Raw genomic sequence first — 24,707 nt, 5'->3', positions numbered from 1 at the left:
ATCAACAAGGCTATATACTTTCATTTCCACAAGCTTGCAGGACATTCTCCTTGGGTCTGCATCATAGATCCATTTGGAGAACACTTTCAACTATGTTGCAGCCATTTGTTCCGGTTCCTCCACTGTTTGCACAGGACAGATTAATGGACTGGAATTTGACTTCCATACCTCCTGCTACCCATACGCTCTCAATACACAATCTGACCTCCTCGAAGGTTTACAAATTTCTTCTTCCACAGCCATGGATTGACAAGCATGCCAACACTCTTTGGAATTTGGATAGGCCTTTATCTTGGTGGCAATCCCGACTCATGAAAATCTGGAAAGCCAAATTGCCATTGAAACAGAGGCTTTTCTTTTGGAGATGTATAGTGGGAGCCTTTTCCATTGGGGTGAAATTGGCAGCACGCCGCATTGCTTCTCCTTTCTGCCCCCGTTGCTTTCATCCCTGCGAGACAGTTCCTCACCTATTATGGTTTTGCCCGCACTCTCGCACATTGATCACTCATGTCTCTCATTTACTACGGCTTCGGTTCCCTTCTATCAGATTTGGGAAACTTTTCTAGATGTTTGGATGCCTCTCATCTCAGATGTCTCCATTACTCCTTTTCTTTCACTGGACTCGCTTTTGGGTATTATGGACCATTTGGACACAGAGACTGCATTCTAGGATGGGTCAACAGTTTCCTCAGGCATATATTTTCTTCAGAATGTCCCTCAAGCAATCCTTACATGACAGTCTTGCTGCAAGGGATTTGGATGCTACTAGCCTTGAAGTGTTTTCTACTTGTTTTTGAGTTCTTCTATTGGGCTCTCTTTCGGAGTTCATTGCTAGTGTGTGGGAGACTTCCCATATTGTAAATTTACGAGGATATAAATACAATGGATTTTACCAAAAAAAAAGTGTGTGAGAGAGAGAGAGAGAATCGCTCCATCAGCTCCCCGGCAGGAAGCTCTCAAAAAGTAGAGGATGTCTTCATCATCTGGTCCATGTTCCCACACCTCCAATATCTCCAGATCTTAGAAAACCTGCAGCTGTCTTCCAAAGCACATTTTCAAGTAGGCTACCTCGCTTTGCCACCAAGGATGTTCACCACATTGGCTCTCTGATCCTTTGTTGGAAAGCACACCTACAGTTGTCTGAAACATAACATAGCTAACCACATCATGTAGATAGACATGCAATCATCAACTGAGAAAGCAAGACATCTAATGTGGAAAATGTGCGAGGATACAACACTGCAGGACTTGTGCAGATAGGAGAATAAATAGAGAGCACTTTCAAATCCAAGAGTGACTATGTAGATGTACAGCAAAAATATATCTCAACTATTAAATAGAAATCCAACAAAAAGAAGCTCCAAAAGTGGATCATCACACTCTCTCCGTAGGCTTCAGTAACTAACTCAAGCATGCTGCTCGCTCTGGCACTCACATGCACTCTCCTACACGCTGTAGGTATGTGAACTATAGATACCGAATCTGGCTGAGAGATGCACTATCAACTGCCCGCTCAATGTGGCCTTTAAGAGATGTTAGCCCTGTGACTGGCCAACCCAGTCAGCCAACCATGAGTCCACAGACTACCGGCAGTCTGTTTCTGACCCGGCCCACCTCCAGACAGTCTGTAGAACTGCTGACCAGCAGACAGTCCTGACCCTTACAGCCCTCTGCTGGCACATTCTTCTCGCCCCTTCATGGCCCTGCACCAACCACAGATACGCCCTCTGCATGGGCCTGTACCAAGCTCTACGCAGACCTGCACAGTGGCCCACGTAACTGCACAGATCCTAGAGCTGCCCACGTGGCAGCCTCTTAGCTGCTCACATGATAATCTCCCTTACTCTGCTTGTTGAACTCAAGCTCAGTCTGTGCAAATGAGGGCGTCTAAAGAAAATTAACAGCATAGCTGCTTAGATATATGATGAAAGTTTATGAAAGCCTCAAGATGCAAGAAATCCTCATTGCCAAAAGCTGCAAATCCTAAATTTGCATCAAAGAATGTAAATATAAATTAACATCAGATCTTATCCTTGATTTTGAAAAAGAAATACAAAAAACAACTTTAAAAATCCATTTTTCTTATAGCAATGAGAGCTTCATTGTGGATTAGGTGAAAATAGAAACATGCGGTTCCATACTCAATGTCCCAAACAAAAATACATTAAAATAAACTAAACACATTACATACTCCCATACCTGTATGTTTATGCCGTATGGGAAAAAACTATGTTAAATAGTATGAAATATGATTGAGAGGAAATAAACTAAAAGAAGTCTGATAAATACATCATGAAATAGTGATTGTGTGGAAGAGCTGAGACAGGGAAAAGGGGATGAGAGAGGGTTTGGACTGAGAGAGGGCAAGGGCTGACTCCTGAGAGAGGGCAAAATTGAAGAATAAAAGGCTTAGTGTGTGCAGAGAGCGCTCAGAGGGCTGAGAAATGGGGCCGAGTGTGTGTAGGCTGAGGTTATAGGCTGCTGCCTGCAGCAGTACGCAGAAGGTTGAGATGGGGTTAGGGCTCAGTCTTGAGAGAGGGAATGGGCTGAGAGAGAAGTAAATAGGCTCCAGGAGTAGCTAATGAACAGCAGAACCAGAGAGTAGTCGCATAGGCAACGGAGTAAGCAAATGCCACACGCAGCGCGACATGACAAAATAAGGGTCTATTTTTTTGAAAAAACAATAGGGGGTGCACCGTACCTTACCGTAAGATGCGCACACCCAATCAACCAAGCCCTAAATTTTTTCATATTTTCAAAACATAAGGTATAGGACTTTTTATTAAAAAGTTCAGGTTTCAACCTCAACTACTTTCCAAAAATATATCTTAAACCATAAACAGTTATAGAAACCGCAAACATTGAAACACTAGTCACCAAATACATGAATTGAAGAGTCATTAGGCTTAAAACTTTAAAAGGCATGTGAAATAGTTTCCCCTTGTTTTCCAACTTTACAAAATATGTATTTTTTAGGACCTCGCACCTGAAATTTTCAGAAGTAAAATTCTCCCCAAGCTCTCACCTAACATACTTCGAAGACTACGCACCTAAAGACTCGTACAACCATGAAGAACACGGAAAGAATTTTGTAATATGAAAATGAAGAGAAAATGCTCTTATAAGTAAAAGACTAGATTGTGTTGCATTTATGAGAGTATCGAATACTCCATTCATTAGCAAAGATTACAGCACTGCAAAATCAAACAACGAGCACATATGTAACGGCCAAATTCTCCATGCATTACCTAGAATTATGTAGTAAGAAAATAGCATGTCCCATCTCTACCCCCACTCCCCCAAAAAAAAGTAACCCTATCCCAAAGAGAAATATTTAAAGTACACGATGGAGACCTGCAATCAAAATAACAAGATTTAAGAATTACCGCCCAAACAACTGCTAAAGCTTTCAAAAGCCATTTCAAACAAACGCCAAGTTTGAAACCAATGAGGACGTCAGCAACCGCACAAATAGTCTTTCCTATGACCATGAAGTCCGTCAAACCTCGTAATGGACCCCTACGACTTTAACATCAAGACAACTTTACTACGTGAATACGTGCGCTCTTAACATCAGAAATTATCGAACAGCAACTACCGATTACCCACAATTATTGCAGTGAGCTCATGAAAAAAAGGGTTCGAGCAGCGTTCAACATAATCACAGGATAAAACACAGAATTTTGTCACGCAGAAGACTACGAAAACCTCAAACCATAGATATGACACAGAGTTGGTTATACAGAAGATCAACACAAATCTTAATTATTATTGGAATTAGCATGATCGTACTCATAAGAGTGTTTGAAAGCGTGCAAGTCCAAAAACTGTGCCTAGATCGCATCCTATACAGCACAAAACCCAAAGACACATCTTACAAACGAGAGTAAACCCTACGTGTAGTGACGCGTGTTAGGCTGGCAGATGAGTTTCGTTGAATGATCCTGTCAGCATCGGCGCACCAAATATCTTCAAAAGAAGCCCATTTTGAGCTCGATCTTTCCTCACTTCTTGTTGCTCCGAGATGCCGACGAGTCTTTGTTCACATTGCGATGAAGAATGGACCCCTGTTTGTTCTTATTGTCCCCATCGATGATCCCTCCAAGACCCACGCCATTCACGACATTGGCGCCTTCGGTCTCGTTCTGCATGGGCTGAAAGTAGTTACCGTAAATATACTCGGGGGTATACCCATGCTCGTCGTCGTACATGAGCAGGTGGCCGTGCCACTCCCAGGTGCGGTAGCCAGAGTCGGAATCCTCATGGTAAGCGACGCAAATGTGGTGATCACCGACGGCAACGGCCTGGCCAGAGTTGGGGTTGAGGGATTGCCAATCACCGGAAGTGATAATCTGAACGACTTTGGCTTCGAGGGCGGCCTCCTCGCGAGCGATTTTGGTTCTACCGCGGGTGATTTCAGGGGGAGTATCGGTGTTGAGACCGTTGAGGTTGAGGCCATTGAAGGGGTTGAGGCCATTGAGGCTGTTGAGCAAGATCACGGGAGGGCGAGAATCCATAGCTCGGAAGAAGGCATGGGTGTCCATCGCCAAAATCCTCACAGAAAAAACCAACCCTAGCCTTCTCAAACCAAATATCAGAGACACAAGAAATTATTCACACACAAGCTCAAATTGTGAGAGACACACACAAACCTGGCCTTCTTATCTTTGTCCCAAGATTCCCCCCTTCGAACGCGAAAAGGAGGAGTGTTATCCGACGTGGCTCAATGTGGTTGCTGGCCCGGATGTTCACCCAAAAAAAAGGCGTCTGGCATTTCACCGTGTCCATCATTTGGCCCAAGAATCTTTTTTGGCATGCCCGCCCTTGCGGAGATCTCGACTCTCATTGAAGATGTTAGTTTCTTTCACATGAATGAGAAAGTCCCGCCAAATTCCTCCGAGATATTGTGCATCGTTGCAGCATCGTGGTCGCCTCTTGGGATTTTTTTAAAATGATTCCGCGTATTTTTTATGACGTGATTCGATGGCATTTATGGAGCACCTCTTGCCCAAGAATCGCTCACTATCTTCCTAATTCCCGTTCTGCTTCAAACCCCTCTTTGTCACTCAAACTATCTCAAATCTTTCTTGTCTCTGTGGTTGGGCAGGCCTTTTGAATGATTCTTTTTTTAAAAAGAGAACATGTATTAAACAAAAAAAGAAAGATACAAAAATTGGCCGAATTTTTGGGCTAACTACCCACGGCCTACGCTATTCAGCATCAAAGGACTAACCTCACCCCACTCGACTCACCTCATACAAGCAACTACCCAAGAATCTTGCAAAAATTATGTGAACAAGTCCTTATGGATAGTTTTTGGGCTACCGCTTAGGGAAGGTCTTAGTGGAATGGTTCATTTTGAAAGCTAAAACTATGTTGTGGGATTTTGTTTAGTCCATCCACCCTAGAAAACTAAAAGAGGGGCTTCCTTTCAATGTTTATGAAGTTAGGGGCTTCCTTTAAATGTTTCCACACTTACAGGATAAGCTTGATGAATGTTATTCATCATTTTTCCCTTTGATAGCCTACCTCAATCATGAGGCTGATTTTCTTCCTTCTGTATCTTTTTATATGTACTTTATACGACTTTGATTTCTGAAGAAACAAAAAGGAGGTTGCAGTGTGGCTCCTAAATGGCTCCTAGATCTCTCCATCGTTGAAACTCAACATCTGTTAGTTTAAAAAAGGTGCAATCATCGAAGTGAAGGCTCTACAATCCCCGCATCAGTAGATCCCTCAATAGCATCCATGGCTTCCCTCCCACCTCAACAACATCCATGGCTTCCCTCCTATTGCAATCGTGCATCTTTTCTTAACCTCCCCTAGATTCCATCTTCCACCTTCTCGTCGCACAACTTGGATTGGGATGTTGCTGGCATTGCATGTTACATTTGTAAGTGTTAAAATTTGGTTGTATCTTATGCACATTTTTGTAGCCCATCCTTTCCTTGGACCTTCACACAACACTGTTGGAGATTCAGGAGATGAGCCGTCTTATGATGACAGAGCCTGAAGAGCAAGAAAGAGACCTTTGACATGAGAGCAGAAGTGTGAAGAAGAGGAGGGTTCCATTGTGAGCCTTAGGATGTGCCCACTGTGAGGATTGTTGGATAGTGTCCAACAAGTGTAGAGGGGGTGTAGTGGCAATCATTTGCATCTGCTCATAACATGCGCGGGGAAGTGCTTGCTTATTCTTATGATCGGTCCTCACAAATCTAGGCTAAAAATATTACATCTCCACTTTTCACCGTCTAGCATCATTACGTAATGCCATGCCTTTGGACCTTGTCTCTCAAAAGGCAAAACTATTGAAAGAGAAACATAAAAAATTATGTTTTATTTTTTGGGGCAACGAAGAAGTTGTCTTTTATATTATGTCTCAAGAGACAGATAATCACATAAAGTTCCAATTACAACTAGTTCCACTAGTACATCTGAGAAACCAAAACAAAAAAAGGGAGAGAAAATGACGATCATACATTAGTTATACACTGAGGGTCTATTGATTTTGCTTTGAAGTCTTTGATTCAATGCCTTGCCATCTCGACAGACAACCCATTTGCCTTCCTTTCTAGCTGCCTTCACCTTTGCAAGCTTTGAGGCTTTACTCTTCAGCTAAATTTTTGGGGAGTTTTTGTGAGTTCCTCTGCAATCCACACTAGAAGTCCTTTCCACGTGTTAGACTATCTAAGAATTTGTGTTCTTTCCTCTCTTGCTCCTTTACGAACATGATCACATAATTTTCACGCATTTTTGGAAAAAAATGACGTTTGTGAATAACAAGTAAATGCAAACATGAAAATGTTAACATAATCCTTGACAACAAATCCAACATAAGAGCTTGGCTCCTCTTCACTCAATCAAAGGAGCACTCTGAGACATGCTCTGACAATTGAATTAATTCAATGAATATCCCTTCCTCACACCCCGAGCAACAAAGTGGCCTTGAGCCATCTACCTTGGGGTAAACCATCAAGAAGTTCGTCATAAAAAGGCATCAATAAATACACACACAAAAAAGTTGAACCTTTTCATTTCTCTTTTCACCTGAATGTAAAGAAGTTTGAGCAACTAAGAAAGCATCACAAAGAAATACCTTGGCCTTGTCATGTGACCAAGTGTTCCAACTGCATGAAGGCCCTCAATAATTGGTTGAACAGCAAGACACTTGAAGCCCCATGAAAGGGCCTCCCGGAGTTGATATTTTTCTATGATGAAGTCCTCATAGCCAGACCAAGTGGCCTAGGGCAACCAGGGCATTGTTAACAATACACTCGACAAGCACCCAATTAACTATGTAGTAAATGTTTTAAGCCACATTGCTTAGTATCGGGTGCCCCCATATGCAGCACGACTCAATGTTGAGCAATAAGAAGTGAAGACTTAACATGAGAATATGGTCCTACATTCTAAGACATCTTTCCACCATAGATAACAGGATCCTTTATGCATTTTCAAGCATGCATGCTAAGAGAATGACTGAGACTAGATATTGAGATCCTCTTCGTTGTATCACCTTCTCTCGCATGAATATAGTAGGTAAGTGTGCAATCTATGAGGCATACTGCTCAAGGTAATCAAACATGCGAATGTGATCAAAGTTTGACCCCATGAGCCATCCTATGATTTCTTCAACAAGGTGAGCAAAACATCTCAAAATGATGTCTCATTAAAAGCTAATCCCAAAGAGGTTCTCATATCTCAATAAATATGATATTTGAGCTAAATCAAAATGAGACAAAGAATGTGACAAAGGAGATACATAAATTACAACTATGTTTTGATAGCATGAAGTAAAGCAAGTGACAATTTCCATAAAGTGTAGTGATTAGTGGTGGGTTGTCCACTTCTCTGTTGCATGCTTCCACTCTCCACACTCATTCTAAGGTCAATAGTTCATTCACGATTGAAGGCATTTAAATGATGCTACATTGTTTGAGTAAATCCTCCATAGTGACTGGTTTGCAATCCAAAGAGCCAAAGAATGAAACAAGAACGCTAAATGAATCCCGACAGTTTTTTGCTAGCTTAAAGTAAAGTGAGAGGAAAATTCTAATAATCCATCTTTCTTATGCTAGTTCCCAAAGTGGGTATTAAGTGTATTGATTAGTGGTGGGTTGGCAAATCTCTCTCACAGGATTGCACTCTACATTCTCATTCTAAGTTCAAAAGATTCTTTGGAGTTGAGGGCATGTAAATGATGCCATATTTTTTGAGTGAAGCTCCCATAGTGCCGGATCTACAATCAATGTGTACATAATTTTTATCCTACCAGCACAGCTGGCACTTTTGTTGAGCTGTCTATAGATTCTATTGCTTGCACTTGGAAACACAAGTGGAATTACTCTAGTTTGCATGTCATTTTGATGAGATTAAGGGCTTGAAATACTAATGATCAAAATATCTTCAACACCATCTGCCAACCTAGGTGATTTATGTGTGGCTTCCCCTAGGCAATCATTTGCTATTGCAACACCTTTATTTGATTTCAATGTAGGAATATTCAAATGCACAACAAATATAGTTTTGTTGGAGCACTTCTATCTTTGTCGTAGGACTTTAGAGATAGATGTTGCTTGATTGAGTAAGCAAGCTTTTGGTAGTGCTCTAGCAGCTTATCCTTCCTTCCATATTATCTACTTGTTGGATCAGTTGTAACCTCATGTAGGGATTGATTTTGTTGGACCACTTCTATCATCATCTAAACCTTTAGAAACATAGATTACTTGATTAACTGAGCTTTTAGTAGTCTCCAATATCTCATCCTATTGTTTATTTGTCTCTACGATGAACTCCATTTGTGAAGAAACTACTACAACTTTTAGATTTGAATTTGGGCACCCCTAAACCATCTGGAATTCTTGCTTGCCCATTACATGGGATTGTTTAAGAGCGACACCCTAGTTTGCATCAACTCATACTTCTCACCGAACAGAGAGGGGGCATTGGTGAAGTGCAAGGCATTGTCAAAGATGATGTCCCTTGTGCCTTTAGTTCACACAGCACATCATTTTTGTGAGGCGAGATTTGGTGATGTCCACTTTTGGGCTCAAGGATTTTGAAGAATTTTGGCAGCTACTATTGTGGGTATCGCCATCGGTGTTACAATGCCATGCAGATTAAGGATACACTCTCACAGCCGACTGTATTGGCACCCTTGAGGGGAGTAGCTATCATGGAAAAATTTGTATTGGCCAAAGAAAAGAAAATGATGTAAACAAAATCAATCTGAATTATGATGTACAACACCAACTTTGTATACATACAAATGTGATAATATTCATTGTCATCTCAAATTGTTGTGTACTTATGTGTTCTTTGTAGTTAAAGAAACCTTATTTTATAATTTGTTATAACTATCATTGATTATTATATAATGCTATGTTATGAATGTGCATGTGTGCTATTTGCTATATGGAGGGAGAGAGAGAGAGAGAGAGAGAGAGAGAGAGAGAGAGAGATTCCCCTTTGCCCTAAACTCTCCAATTCCATTTGGTAAATTTTTATAAATTAATGGGTCAATGTTTGCATGGGTGTAGCCAGTTTTTGTGAGGTTCAGGGCATTTTTTTGTATATAGATATCTTGCCTGACTTGTAACTTATGTATTGCTCAAAGGAATTTGACAAATTTTGTCTTAAAGTTGTAGTACACATTCCAATCTTGAATATGAGACCAAAAAAATGTGGAATAAATATTTGGAACGAGATCATTAAATCATTATAAGTGCTATGTTGCACGTGAAGCAGGTATCCTAAAGAGTATACCAAAATTCTGTTCTGCATACACATGAAGCCAAGTAATCATTCAAAAGTACACTAGGTGAGCTTCTCCTCAACCCAAGGACACACCTAATTGAGACCCTTAGGTATGGTTTAAGGGGCCTCCAATGTTGTGCTACAATTATGCACACTCATTTGAGGGCACGCTCCATAGATACACCCTAGAATCGAAGAATTTGAAAATGTGCAATTTGTGCATGTGCAAATATCTTTTAATAAATCCACACTTTTTACAATTTTGTATTGGTTCTTTTTCATTGCACTTGCTTGCTACATGGCCCATAATCATGCCAAAGGTCCTTGCATTTCATAATATACTGCATCAAACTAGATAGCATACCCTTAGGCCTATTTGTATTTTGAAGCAATTTGGGCCACATTGCACTTGCTTGAGGGCAACCGGTATATTCAAATTTGAATTTTTTCACCTCCTGCCTTGCAAATCTTTGAATATTAAAGTGCATCCTCCTCCTACTGCCTTACAAAGTACATTCTCCTCCTACCACCGTACAACTTGCCCCTTTGAGAGCCAGCTCGATGTGACCTCATTCTTTTGGTTTGGCATTATCTTCTTTACTTGAGTAATTCGTCTTTTATTCTTTACTCGCCTCACAAGCTAGCAGGTCTATGTTCTAGTGGCAGTTCACTGATCATCTCCATGGTGTCGATGGAAAGATGCAACTCATCATGGCTTGCAAGAGAATTAGATAGTGGCTGTGATATAGAAAAGTTGAAAACTTGGTCAATGCACAAGGAACAGATTGCGAGGCGAGGAAAGAAATGGCACACTATCGAAATGGCAATGGAAGACACTTTTGCAATGTTTGTAAAGGGAGAAATGACGAGAAGAAAGAAGACTCCTAGCAGAGTTACTAGTAGTAGGAAGCGATTGCAGATGCATGCATTCGATCATTACCATCAGAGCAAAGAACACCAGTTTCATTTGTTGGGAGCATTTGAGGCAACAACATCAAGCCATTTAGGTAAATACTAGTCTCAAGTCTTCACAAGCTTTAGCTTGCACCCTAAAATTCATAGAGTGACAACCCTTCCAACACCTTGGGAGATGCACACCCACGAGATAATACTATCTAACCTGAGAAATTTCCTATAGAAACTCAAAGGGGTGCACGGCTTAGATTAGCTAGCTACTACAAAGAGGGTGATAGTAGCTATGTTGGTATCCTATGAAGTAAAGGAGAAATGGCTTGGGCACACAATGTCGAAGATGTTTTCAATCAGAAGGCCAACATGACTCTAGTGGTTGGACATAGAGCGGAGCAATGTAGGATCATCCCGATCCGAGAATTCTTTGGGCTTCAATAGAATGCAAGAAAAGGAGAGAGAGCCTAAGTGCAAAAGTTATTGATTGAGTGACACATCATACACATGCTTGATACAACACTGGTCAGTGGTTGCCTAAACTAGCCTAGTGGTTGTCTGTGAATGAGTTTTGGAATAGTTAAATTGTCTAATTTCTAAATTGGGCTGGCTTGGACTTAATGTGATTGTCCTAAACTAGCATGGTGGTTGGAACATCATGCAATATATCACCATTCTAGTTTAGGTGAAAGACTCGTTATGTGACTATCCTAAACCAACGTGGTTGAACAACAACATATTTCACCAGCCGAGTGGTTGTCTTTGATTGAGTTTTGGAATAATTTAATTGTTTAATTTCTAAACTAGGCTAGCTTGGACTTACTGTGATTGTTCTAAACCATAACTGATGACCAGCATGGTGGTTAAAATTGTTGTGTTTCCTAGTAGTTAAATATTAGTCAAGTTTAATTTCCAAGCTATTTTGGGTCAAATACTAGTTAATTTTTAAATCACGCTGGTTTGGAATGTGATTGTCTTAAATTAGCCTAGTGGTTGTAACATCATGCAAATATTATTGAGCTGGCTCAGGTCAAACAAGAGTTATGTGATTGTCCTAAACCAGCATGGTTGAAATAGAAATATATTACACAAATAGAAATAATTGAAGACCAACCCATTGGTTGGTTGAAATTGTTTTGTTTCCTCATAGTTAAATTATTTAAGTTTAACTTTCGGGCTCGTTAGGGTCATATACTGGTCAATTTTCAAACCTTACGTAATTATCCTAAACTAGTCGGTGGTTGGAACATCACTCGAACATCATGCAATATATCACCAAGCTGGTTCATGTCAAACAAGAGTTATGTGATTGTCCTCAACCATCGTGGTTGAATAGAAAAGAAACAAAAATATGTTTTGCAATTAAAATAATTGATTGACCAGCCCAGTTGTTGAAATTGTTGTGTTTCCTAGTAGCTAAATTAGTCTATTTTACTAGTAGTTAAATTAGTTTAGTTTAATTTCTAGGTGGGCTCAGGTCATGGTTGGACTATTGTTGTTGGAAACCAAGCCAATGGTTGGAACAACAGTACATAATTCAGCTGGTTTATGTGATTGCCGTTTAGTTGTTTAATTGTTTTGTTTCCTACTAGCTTGATTAGTTTAATTAGTAGTGTGATTCTCCTAACAAGCTTGGTGGTCGAAACACTGAGCTGGTACATGTCAGACACCAGTTATGTGCCTGTCCTAAACTAGCTGAGTCATGTTGGAGCATTGCTATATGGAGATAAATGCCCATGTCTCATAGATGAATGTGTAGTCTATAGGCCACTTGGGTCCTCATCATGTGTTGCGAGGGAGACCAAGTTTGGTAGCCTAAGGTCTCTATGGGAGCTAATAGTTTGTCCAAAGGGAGACTCTGAGTGGCACTGCATTGAATGCATTCATGGCACATGCATGGATTATAATCTGAAGAAGAGGCAATCGATGATCTGCTTGATCCTTCCTCATCCACTTTTTCCAAAATGGGAGAGGCTTAAGGGCTCTATTAAGGGCTTGATAGTTCAAATGGATAGTATCCGTGCCCTTGCCGAGCTTGTATCATTACTCAAATTTATCTTGATAGTCTCGTACCATATGTTGTGCCTCAAGGGGGTGGCATTTTTTGATAGCGGGGTCATGGTATTTTCCTTGACCCTTAGGGGTTAGGTTATGTTCATAAGTTGGGGCCCCTCTTGCATTAGCCTTGCCCTTAGGCCATGGGTTAGTTGGATTTGGGACCGATGGGGTGTGTCCTGATGTGGAAGTGGATGCAGTAGCTGTGTCCTCATTGGATTTGCTTTGAATAATCACTCTATTCGATCCTATTCCTATTTTAATAGCACTCGTGCGACTTGTATCCCTATGTTGGGTTGTGTTCGTTTTATCCTTCTTGGCCTGCTTTAGGAGTTCCTTGCTTAAAGCTCTGTCTTGTGCCCTACTGATAATATTTAAGGACACCAAAGAGACTTGGACCCTCTCGATACTCAGCAAATTAATGCTAGTTTTAGGATTTGTGGCCATTCTTGGGGTGCTTCACATTGGACAGTCCTATGGTCCACCCTGTAGCCTGAACACACATGTTAGTGGTAGTTGTTGCGAGTAGGGGTTGATCATCTTTATAGGGGCATTCCCTTAGGAAATGAGGTCCTTGCACTTAAAGCGAGCTGCTGGTATCGGGGTAATTAGAGGTGGATGGAGGTTGAGGGCTTGAGATAGGTGGAGGTTTTGAGCCCTATGTTTCCCTTGGTTGTCAAAGGGGGCTCCTTGAATGGCCAACGTTCCCTGATTGAATTGATTTGGTGGTACGAGAAAGGTCGAGGATTGCCTCTACTGGTACATTGATTAGGGGATGACCTTAGAATAGTGATATTGATATGTATCATGGTTTCCCCCAAGCCTTAAGGTGGAGGAACTCATTAGCTGGATGGTTTCCCATGCAAAGACCACACCACATGTTATCTCTTCTAGGGAATAGGTGAGGATTGCTTGGGCCCATGTCAATCTCCCCTTGAGTTGCTGGGCCACGTGATTCAAAAGGTCGGTGGCCACCTCATCTATATTTGCACCTTTGGTGAATGGTTTTGCTTCCTTGGCTTCACCCATCCTAAGGGTTTTACTAGCGTGGGACACATTGGATGAAGCCACCTGTGACCTTTCCACTTGGGCCTTGTCTTTCATGTTGTCATCTAAGAGCTCAACAGTCTTGCTACACAACTCAAATGACATGGGATTCAGGGTGAAAAGATGGTCGTCAATCTTTGCATCCCTTAGCCCAATGAGGAAGTGTGGCAGTAACCGCTCATTGGTCATGCTCTTGTGAGGCTCACACAATAGGAGTTGATATGCTAGATTCCCACAATATATTCTCAAAGGACTCATTGTCCTTTTGCTTTACCTCATATGGTTGGTTAATGGGGATCCACCTGGGACAACCACTGGGGATAAAAACCCCATGATTTTTTGAGCAATTCCCTATTAATATTCTCTTCAGTTCTTACAACCCTATACCATTGGCCTGTCATACCATCGAGGCTCAGCCTGAATGCATTGGCCACCTATGTCCCCCAAAGGTCTCACAAATTTTCTCAAACATCTCCACATGGAACATCAAGATCTCACTCTCTTAGGAATTAAGTAATAAGCGAGTTTGAGCGTTAGCCCCTTGTTTGGCACCTTGAGATTCGGGATCAGGAGGGGCATATGCTCGGACAACGGACTCACATTGGTTGGGCAGGGTGGTTCCTTTGGTAGATGGAGCAGATTACCCATGGAGGGAGAGGTAAGGCTTAGCGCCGTAGCGCATTTGTGAGGGGCAGGACAGTGGATGGGAGAGATTGACCTAGCCATCCCTCAGTCCTGGAGGGAGGGACTGAGTGTGTGGATGGACAGTAGATGGTTGGGCTAGTTTTCTCAGACTGGTGTCCCCTTGAGGATGATGATATAGCGAGGCAACACATAGTTTTCCATTTTGCCTCATTATGATACAATTTACGACATGGGAGAATGTGGAGGGAAACGAGCAAGAGGAGAGGTCGCATTGTGCCATGAAAAGCAATTGTATATATATATTTATGACATGGCACAATGTTGGGGGGGGATATACATATTTATATATATTTATTTAAAATCTATATATATACATATATTTTTTTCTATTTATATTAATATCTTTATATAATAATATATGTATTTATATAAACATGTATATAAATATCACTAGAAATATATATATATATATATATACATATATACATACATACATACATACATATATATATATATATCTGTATATATATCTGTGTGTGTGTGTGTGTGTGTGTGTGTGTGTGTGTGTGTGCATGTATGTATGTATGTATGTATGTATGTATGTATGTGTATGTGTGTGTGTGTGTGTGTGTGTGTGTGTGTGTGTGTGTGGATAGATAGATAGATAAATAGAGAGAGAGAGAGAGAGAGAGAGAGAGAGAGAGAATATGACATTTATATATATATATATATATATATATATATATATATATATAGGCGAGTGGAGGCCAAGTCATCGTAAGAGACGGCAGAGGAAGAAGGGTGGCAGGGACACTGATCCAAAGGCAAGGAGAAGTAGAAGGAGGAGGTGGTGTTCCAGGACGAGCACATCTGCCTCTCAAAAGGAAGTCAGTTTCTTGCCTTCACCACACACACACACACACACACACACACACACATTAGAATATATATATTTAAAAAAGTATCTATACATATATATTTATTTCTATTTCTATTTCTATTTCCATTAATATCTTTATATATTAATATATGTATTTATATAAACATATGTATGTAAATATAACTATAAAAAACAATATATATATGTATGCATATATATATATGCACACACACAGATGGAGAGAGAGAGAGAGAGAGAGAGAGAGAGAGAGAGAGAGAGAGATATATATATATATATATATATATATCTAGAGAGAGAGAGCTATATTATGTATAAAATATTTATTTAGTTTTTACATTTTGTGTTTAGTTTATATATGGGAGACTGTGTTAGGTTGAAGCAGCTCAGAGAAATGATGTGGCTATGGATCACTTTGCAAAGATACCACATGGCAACCAAGCACGATACATGGCAAATTAACACATAAACAAGGAGAGAGAGAGAGAGAGTAATAGAGAGAGAGAGAGAGAGAGAATGCGTAACATATTTCTAGCTACTATTTCCGTAGAGTCTTGGTATTTTTGCTACATGTGTAACCTTTGGAGGTCAAGCTAAGGAGCATTCACAAGAATCGGAGGTCTAGACAACTCCCGAGTCCCATTAGGCATATGTCTGCCATCTTGGTCTATCTCAATGTGTCTTCTTGGTCTAACATGATCATGCATTGTAACAAGCAAGGCGAGGATGTGTTGGCTTCGGATTTGTATGTTTAGATGTCGTGGCGGTAAGGCATCCCCACACACAGTCACAAACACCTATATATATCGGATAACTATTGCCCAAATACGCTCAATACAATCATCTCAAATTTTGCCAGCACTCATAATACTTTTCTTGCCCTAATAGCCAAGCATGTCAAAACATTTTTCCTAAGACTTCATCCCAAAAAGGGAGAGGCTTAATTTCAAGGGAAAACAATCACTGCCTTTGTTGGTAAGGTGTGGTCCTAACCCCCTCATGGTACCTTGGACTAATGGATTAATGAGGGGCTAATGGCCCTTGATACACGCATAAGATACGGCATTGAATGGGTGAATCCCATAAGTTCTGTGGTGAATTGAAGATCCTAGAATATAAGGAGGACTTAGGAGACCCTCCCCATCCCAACCGGCTCTTTTTTGGGATTGGGGAGGCATGTGTAGACTAGGACGCAGGGGAGTGGGACCCCCCATACTCGGCCTTCTCCTCAATACCATTGGGCATGTATTCATACAGATTTATCCCTCATATTCCTTTTTAAAAGAATTCATACTAAAAATTTTATTTATTTTTGGAGGCCTGAGAGAGAGAGAGAGAGAGAGAGAGAGAGAGAGAGAGAAGCGTTTAGAGGTTAAACTGAGGAGCATTCACAAGAATCAGAGGTCTAGACAACTCCCATTAGGCATTTGTTTGCCAGCTTCTATCTCAATGTGTCTTCTTGGTGTAGCATGACCATGGGTTTCAACAAGCAAGGCGAGGATGTGTCTGCTTTGGATTTGTATGCTTGGATGTCATGGTAAGACATCCAGCAATATACCCTTGCATGATGGAAGAGGGGAAGCAAGTTTAGGAAACAACTCTAAAGTTTTAAAGATTGGCTTTGAGTTTGATTTCTCTATGGGAACCACTTTGGTGGACATGTACACAAAATGTGGGAGCATTGCATGTCTTTAATATGCTTACATGGAGTACAATGACCTTGGGGTATATCAAACAAGAAAGCGAGGAAGCCTTTGGCTTTTCTGTCGAATGCAGGAGCAAGGTCTGCCGCCAAGTAGCTTCACCTTTGTTGCCATTTTGAAAGCATGTGGCAACACAACTTTGGATACCATTCTCAACTTAGCAAGGTTGCTTTTGAGATCCCATGTTGAGACCCAGTAGAGCGGGTCTCTAGCTGTCCTAGACGGCGGGTTAGGTTACTCGTATTTTCAATTTTGTCTCATTATGATACAATTTTGTTTTTTTTTTAATGATATAATTTTGTCTTACAGGGAAAAAGAACTACATGGGAGAATGTGGAGGGAAACGAGCAAAAGAGAAGAGATAGCATTGTGCCATGAAAAGCAATTCTGGTCACAACTGCCTTGCAGAGCTTGCATTTGTCATCTACATGGAGCCAAGGTACATGACCACCAATGGGGAAGTGGCCACCTGCTATTCTCCACAAAAAGAAGTTGATTTTGTTGTCTGGAGTTGCCTTCCATAATTGAATATACCTTCCTCGCCATACAATCTCAGGGTCCTCCCTGAGCCATCTATCGTTGGCTTTCTGAAACCACCTTACTATATAGGCTAGGAGCCTGTCAAGCGCCTTGGCCATTAACTTGCACAGGGGAGTGTCAGGCCCCCATTCCCACTCTTCAGGCAGGGAACCCGCAAGAGGGGTGGAGGTTAGAGGGCTAGCACTCTGGAATCCGGTGAAGGATACTACTCATGAGGGCTCCTTCCTCTTGTGACAGCATGTATCTTTCAACAATTGTCGCTGGGGACAACCGGTCCCGTTCCCTTGCATCCCAGATGTCTTCCCATGCATGAATTCCTTTGGCAAAGATTTGCCCTGGAATTAGCTCGTTCCCGACTGCAAAAAAGCCTCCTCCCTGCCAGGTCTCTTGCCACCAGATAGATAGTTTGAGAGAGTAATCAGCCTCACTAGCTGGTAGTCCTTTCCACTCCAGCATATAAAGACCTTCCTTCCACAAAGCCACTAGCCGATTAAAGAAGCTTCCCTTTATCCCTATAGGGGCAACTGAAAATACTTTGTTCCACATGTCCATACCCTGGAAGTGCTTAACTGATGCCTTGCAAATGGCGTCCTCTAAGAACTCAGTCTAGGGCTCTTTGGAATCTAGAAATTGAACCCACAGCTTCATCAGAAAGGCTGTTGAGTGCCTCTTCAGGTCAAGGACACCAAACCCACCCAGTTTCTTAGGGGCACACAGCACCGACCAAGATAACCACTTCCACTTAGTCTTTTTCTAGATAAAGGCCCTCAAGTTCTTCTCAATCATGAGGATATGGGTCTTGTAGAATGCACAGACAGACAGGATGTAGAAGGAGGCCGGAGCTAAGATGTGCCTGACAACTGTGCATCCGCCTAGTAAGTTTAGTGGGACCTTCGACCATACATCAATCTTGGCCTTAAACTTGGGCCACCACCACATAAATCTTTGTCTAATAGAGATCCCAACATGGATAGGGATGCCAAGGTGCCTGATAACCTAGCCTCTGGGGACCCATTGCAGACCCGTATCCCTCATCCAATCAAGAGGTTCCCTCCTGGATACAAACAGGGCTTGAGATTTTCCCCACTGAATTTTGGAACTGGAAGCTTCATGGACTAGCTGTAATTGACCCTGATCCTCAGCTTTACAAATCGAGTTTGAGTCGTCAGCAAAGAGTTGGGCAAATCGTGGTGCATTAGATCTAGGGATCCTCATAGGGTCCAGAGAGCCCCTTGCTATGAGCTTAATAAACATTGCCAGCAGAGGTTTAGTTACCAGGGCAAAAAGGAGGGGGGCCAGCGGGTAGTCCTGCCTGATTGACCTCTTCAGCTTGAATGAGCCCACTTCTGAGCCATTTACAGACACTATGGCTGAGGCATTGGACAACAGTGTTCTGATGAGTGCTCAGAACCTATCTCCAAATCCCATGGACTGCAGCACTGCCAGAATATACCTCCATTCAACCCGATCATAAGCTTTATCGAAATCAATATTCAGAAGGATAAACCCATATTGCTGTGCTGAGACTACTTGAGGAATCAGGTTGACTATCCCGGTGGCAACCAATTTTACAAGTAACTTGTAGGAGACATTGAGCAGTGGTCTCAGGTCAACGAATTTCTCCATGGGGATACGTTTGGGAATGAGCCTGATCAGGCCTTTGTTGACATTAGGGGAGAGGGATTGCTTCCACCATACTTCATTGGCCGTGTTCACAAACTCTCCTCTTAACGTTCCCCAAAGCGCTTGATAGAGTTCGACTATCAGTCCATCCGGGCCTGGTGCCTTGTTCTTTTTCATGTGCAGAAGGACTTCGTCAGCTTCCTCAACCGTGAAGGGCCGACCAAGAAAAATCCTTTCCTCGTCTGAGATTTTTTTGTCCACACACTCCAATAGGAGTTGATGAGCTTCTAATTTACCATCAGTGACAACTTCTGAGGCTCCCGGTAAAGCCTCTAGGGAGGATGTGATGTGTTGGCTGATTGCTGGAGGTTCCATAAGCCAATTGCCACTATTGTAATGAAGTCTACAAATATTGTCTCTGACCTTGTCCAATTTCAAGATTTTGAAGAAAAAGGATGACAGAGCATCGCCTAGTGCCAGGCATCTCGCAGAGGAGCGGATCCTAGCTCCCTCTACCCTGTGCATCTCCTGTTTACTGAGAAGGGCCTCACACTAACGTACTTCCAAAACTTCCTCCCTAGATAGGTCCTGCTTAGTCAGCAACAATTTCAGTCTCTCCCTGGTGTGCGAGTCTGTCTCTCTTCCTTGTCTGGCCCTCTATCAGCCCAGTCGGCGAGCCACCCTCATAGCCTCGATTCCTCGGTCAAAGGCAGTAATTGGGTCATTAACGCCCCTGGTCCCCTCCTTCCAAATCCTGAAGGACCTTGCAGTTTCCTTCATCTAGCAGCGAAGCATTGAGCTTAAAGACTTGCTTGCCTCTTTTGGTGGGTTGCCCTCCAATGATGAAAGAAACTAGGCAAGGCATGTGGTCAGACAGTCTACCTGTCCCTCCTAGGGAGGGCAGACCCATGCCGCACCCCCACTGAGAACCCGCACAAGTCCAAGAGGGCGGATTGCATGCAAGAGCTCCTTTTGCAGTACCACGTCAGCCTACTGTCAAGCATACCAAGCTACCTTGCTTCGACCATCGAGAGCTGCTCTTCAAGCCCAAACCAAGCCCTACTCCTCGACTTAGAATGATTGAAGTCCCCAGTGATCACCAGTTTGGCATTGAGGTCAAGCTCGCTCATCCATTCCCAAAATTGGTCTCCTTCAGTGGCCTCTATTGGAACATACACTGAAAACACAGCCATTGTGTCTCCTTCTACATCAAGGGTCATCCTGATCGCTGAGCCTAGTGGGTGCTTGAAAGACCTCTTTGCCCTTAAGTCTTTCCAGCAAAGAATCGCAGTCCCTCCAGAGCCCCGTTTCCTGCATGCAGTGAAAATGTCAAAGTCCTTGAAGAGGGTTGCCAGGAAAGACACATCCTCCTCGCCCAGCTTAATCTCCTGTAGGTATACTACATTCACCCTCCATTGGCGTATTCTCTCCACAAGTATCCATCTCTTGACTTTGAGTCCCAACTTGTGCACATTCCATGTCAGTAGTTTAACCTGCATACTTACTAGAAAGATTACTTTGTGGGAATTCTTCTTTGAAAAGTTTCGAATGTCCTCCTCCGAGAGGCCAAGCCTCTGAGGTAGAACCCTGGTTTGCTGAGGATGTCTCACCCAATGGGGAAACTCTAGAGCTCTGCGGGGCCACCTCCGAGGTAGGAGGTCTTTGAGGGGCTTTGCTCCTAATGCGTTCTTCCACTGTGCGCTCGGGACTGACTTGTCCGGTTCGACCTTCCTTTTGTGCCAGTTCCACGAGCGAAGCTTCCACCTGTTTGTCTTGAACTGGAACCTCCACCTGCATGTTGCAACTCGGAGCTTCCACCTACGTGTCTCCTTGGGGAGTCTCCTTCCTCCCTGCAGTAGCTTTTGCGAAATGACCAACCTCTCTGCATGCGAAACAAGCGCGTTGGGTTTGCAATGTCTGGGGCATTCTCCGAACTCGGTGTGCTAAGGCGTTGGGACTGGAATTTATTTCCAAGGGAGCAACAATCTTTGGTGCTGCCTTAGAGTCGGACAAAGCTACCCTATGGGACCTGATTAGATACGCCAGTTTACATAAAATCTGGATGGTTTGTTATGAGGCTTCGGTGAATGGTTCCGCTGTGTTTTGTGTTGTATGTAAGCAGGCTATAGTGGATATAAGTGTGCATGTTAGTTGGTTGGTGGCATGTTGGCCAAAGGAAGGAGAGAGACTACGTCTCTACAGCTTGTTGTATGAGATGTTTTTTGGACTGCACTAAGTAATATAAGGGAAGACCACTTTCAATAAAAAAAGCAATTCTAGTCACAAAATTTCGAATTTGGCATGCAAGAATTGGGTTGATGGAGTTAACAATGACCATGAATAGACCGAATTCAAAAGCATATACATTGTACAAAACACGCGTGACGCCGGGGGCGGGGGGGGGGGGGATGGTGGGGCCCACCGCCGCCGCTCCACGGTGCCCAGGCGCTGGTGTCCGGAGCTGCTCTGCGGTATAATTGCGGTAGTATGGACCACACACGCGACAGCGACACCGTCTAGAGACGTGGCGGATAGTTATGGGAGGCGCGTGTCATTCGAGCAGAGGAGGACGTCCGGCGGTCCAAGATCCGTCGACGTCAAGGGGGAGTCCAGCCAAGATTCCGAAAGACCGGCAGGAATCACGGCAGAACGTCCTGGTCGACGGGCCACGGTGTACGTAGCACAGATAAAGCCTTCACATCCAGAAGCCCCTTCATTCCATTGGATAGCATAGTATCTGACGTGGCAAGCATCACCAAGGAATATTCTCTTGTCTCTAACTTTGCAATACACAAAAAAAAGGTTGAAGGAACAGCCCTCCGTCTTTGGCGGATTCATTAAATTTCGCAACTCCTCCCCTAATTTCATGCTTAGAGGGCATTCCCGTGATGGACAACTCAAGGTGCAAGAGTTTTCAAGTTGAATTTTGAAAGATAGCAAGGAGCATGAGAATGAAACAAAATGGAGGATGTATGAATTTTATGGAAATTGCAGCAACGTTTGAGGTGAAATCGGATGATCTCTTTGGCTGCAAGTTAGACAACATCCTTTGACGCTTATTTCCTCGAAAACTTTTGATGTTAACGCTCACTCCTACAACAATGATGAAATTGCTGAAGAGTATAAATTAAGGTAACCTGAAAGTTATGGACACTTCATTCGAGCTCAAAGGAATGCCCTCTTTACTTTACCCACGTTCTTTTTTAAAAATAAAATAAACATGCCAACTTGTATTAAAATAAAAACGAAAAGATTTCAACTCTACCTGACATACTACCCTTGGCCTACATTGCTCTATAAATCCGACAACATCATCTTCAAAATACCTAACACAACCTCCTCCCTATAACCCACATTAGCACCAAGACTGAATAGCAACGCGTTCCTAACACTCCACACAACCAAAAACATTACAACTCATCTGGTCAACAACAACTTGGCCGTCCCCCTATAGACTTGGAACAAATATTGGAGCGCCCCATCAGGCCCATTTCCCTAATAGCACTAGCAAGCGCTTTTTGTAACCAAACATGACCACTAAAGATGAGAAGCATCCTCCATACCCTGCCCACATAGAGGGCAACATGCGTCAATGTGCTTCCATTTGGTAATCGTACCCCTAAGGGGAAAACATCTCTCTCTCTCTCTCTCTCTCTCTCTCTCTCTCTCTCTCTCTCAAACTAGGCAACATAAGTGATCTCGACTCAGGCCCTACTCATGCTCCATTTAGGAGGCCGAGCTCCCCCCGCCCTCTTTTCCCTACTAGGCATCCCGTTCATCTTCTTTTTCATTTTTGATCTCCAAGGCAGGCCACTTGAACTTTTTCTTTTTTTTGTGAAGTTTAGCTTTTTTTTTTGTAAGGGTATGGTTGGGCATGACCCCCCCCTTTTTTCTAATAGTAAACACACTTTAATTTTTAAAAAAAAGGCCACTTGAACTTTGTTCAGCTTGTTTGATTTATTTATGCCAATGGATAGGATAGATTTTATATATGGCACGTCAAATAGATTTGGTGACGTGGCAAGATTCGCCGTGAATATTCTCCATGTCTTTGGTTTACGTTTACTTTGTTATACAGTCCAAAGCTCCAGTTTCAGCGGAGTGGACTTCAGTCCCTCTCAGCTTTACAGTTGCCCATCTCCATCTCTCACCAGAGCTCACTTTTTTGTCAAATTCCCACTACTCACTCGCTTCATTCATTTCCACTTATCAATCACCTTCATCCTCTCATTGCCCTGTTCCATCTTCACTCGTCTGCAACAGTACTACAATCTACGACTTAGAGCTCTTTATAGACTCCCTTCTACCACAGAAAGCTTGTTTGAACCTCCTTCCTCCTCCATAGCTTCTTCTTGCTAGTGTCTGCCTCCCTCTCCCCCTCTTGAGTGCTTGTTGGCTACCTCAAACGCAGATGCCTCGTTGCATGTTCCTCTTGATTTCCCACCTTTTATGGTTGTTTGGCTTTTGCTTTGTTGAGGTCAAAACGCAGATGGGCGACCTTGGAGAGGACTACGCATGTTTATCAGGATTCAAGGCCTCTGTGCAGGACACCCAGAATCTGTTGTCATCTTGGACGGCTTCCCGCAAGAGCCCTCCTTGTAATGGGAGTATTTCCTCGTGGAACGGCGTCACCTGCGACAACAACAGGGTGTTTTCTCTCAGCCTTCCCAGCTCAGCTTTGAGCGGTGCGATCTCTTCGAGCCTTTCCAGATGTTCCGCAATGAACACACTCGATTTATCCGCGAATCAGTTAATAGGAGTGATCCCCTCCACCCTGGGCGACTTATCCAATCTTGTGTCGCTCAACCTTTCCTCCAATAAACTCTCCGGGCCTATTCCAGCAGAGTTGAGCAATTGCAGCTATCTCAATTCTTTGGATTTGCACGGGAATGAGCTGGAAGGGTCCATTCCCGGCGTGCTAGGTTCTCTTGTGAGACTGCAATTCTTCGACGTCTCCCACAATTGGTTGTCGGGGCCGATCCCTAGCGCCTTATCTTACAGTGTAACGGGTGTTCCTCGTTTCAATGCGAGCTCGTTTGATGGAAATAAAGACCTCTTTGGTTTTCCTCTGCCACCTGCAAATGGACACAGTCTCTCGGTGATGGAGATAGTGGGAATAGGACTAGCCAGCGGAGTATTTAGCTTAATCGTGAGCTTCAGTGCTGTCTGCCTCTGGCTAAGAATCTCGGAGCAACGTCTCGCAGCAGAAGAAGGCAAAATTTCGGAACTACTGACCGAGCCGTGAATCCGTCCAATGCTGCGTAACATCCTCGGGATATCTGGACAGATGTTACTCGATAGGTGAGCCGGGGATCTGGTTGCCCGTGTTGCTTCCTTGGCTCCATATCCTAATGTCGGTGGCTCATCTAGCTGTTACAGTTCTTCGCTTGGTTCGTTTCGTTAGAGAAAGAACTTCGGTGAATCGGTTAGATGATGATGGCTCCCGACTACAGGCGGAACGAGCTTATAGGATGGAGATTTTGAATTTCATTGCTTAGCTAAGATATACACACTGGCATGGCCAATTTAAGTGC

At 42.9% G+C, this 24,707-nt stretch overlaps 1 protein-coding gene and 1 pseudogene across 1 annotated transcript; one reads left to right on the top strand and one right to left on the bottom strand.

Moving 5' to 3' along the window:
• Positions 1 to 3,733: 3,733 nt before the first annotated feature.
• LOC147887644 (uncharacterized) lies at positions 3,734 to 4,667 on the bottom strand. The gene has a single exon (XM_087393965.1). It carries the CDS (start codon positions 4,542 to 4,544, stop codon positions 4,005 to 4,007), a length of 540 nt encoding a protein of 179 aa, XP_087250091.1. The 5' UTR covers positions 4,545 to 4,667; the 3' UTR covers positions 3,734 to 4,004.
• Positions 4,668 to 23,410: 18,743 nt separating this feature from the next.
• On the top strand, positions 23,411 to 24,675 carry LOC147887643 (receptor-like protein 44 pseudogene; annotated as a pseudogene).
• The last annotated feature ends 32 nt before the right edge of the window (positions 24,676 to 24,707 follow it).

This window comes from Dipteris shenzhenensis, chromosome 22, assembly GCF_047967505.1.
Source record: "Dipteris shenzhenensis isolate YYH24624 ecotype China chromosome 22, Dip_SZ_1.0, whole genome shotgun sequence".
Taxonomy (NCBI): Eukaryota; Viridiplantae; Streptophyta; class Polypodiopsida; order Gleicheniales; family Dipteridaceae; genus Dipteris; species Dipteris shenzhenensis.
The sequence above is the reverse complement of the archived record's forward strand: the minus strand, read 5'-3'. Positions and strand labels throughout refer to the sequence as shown.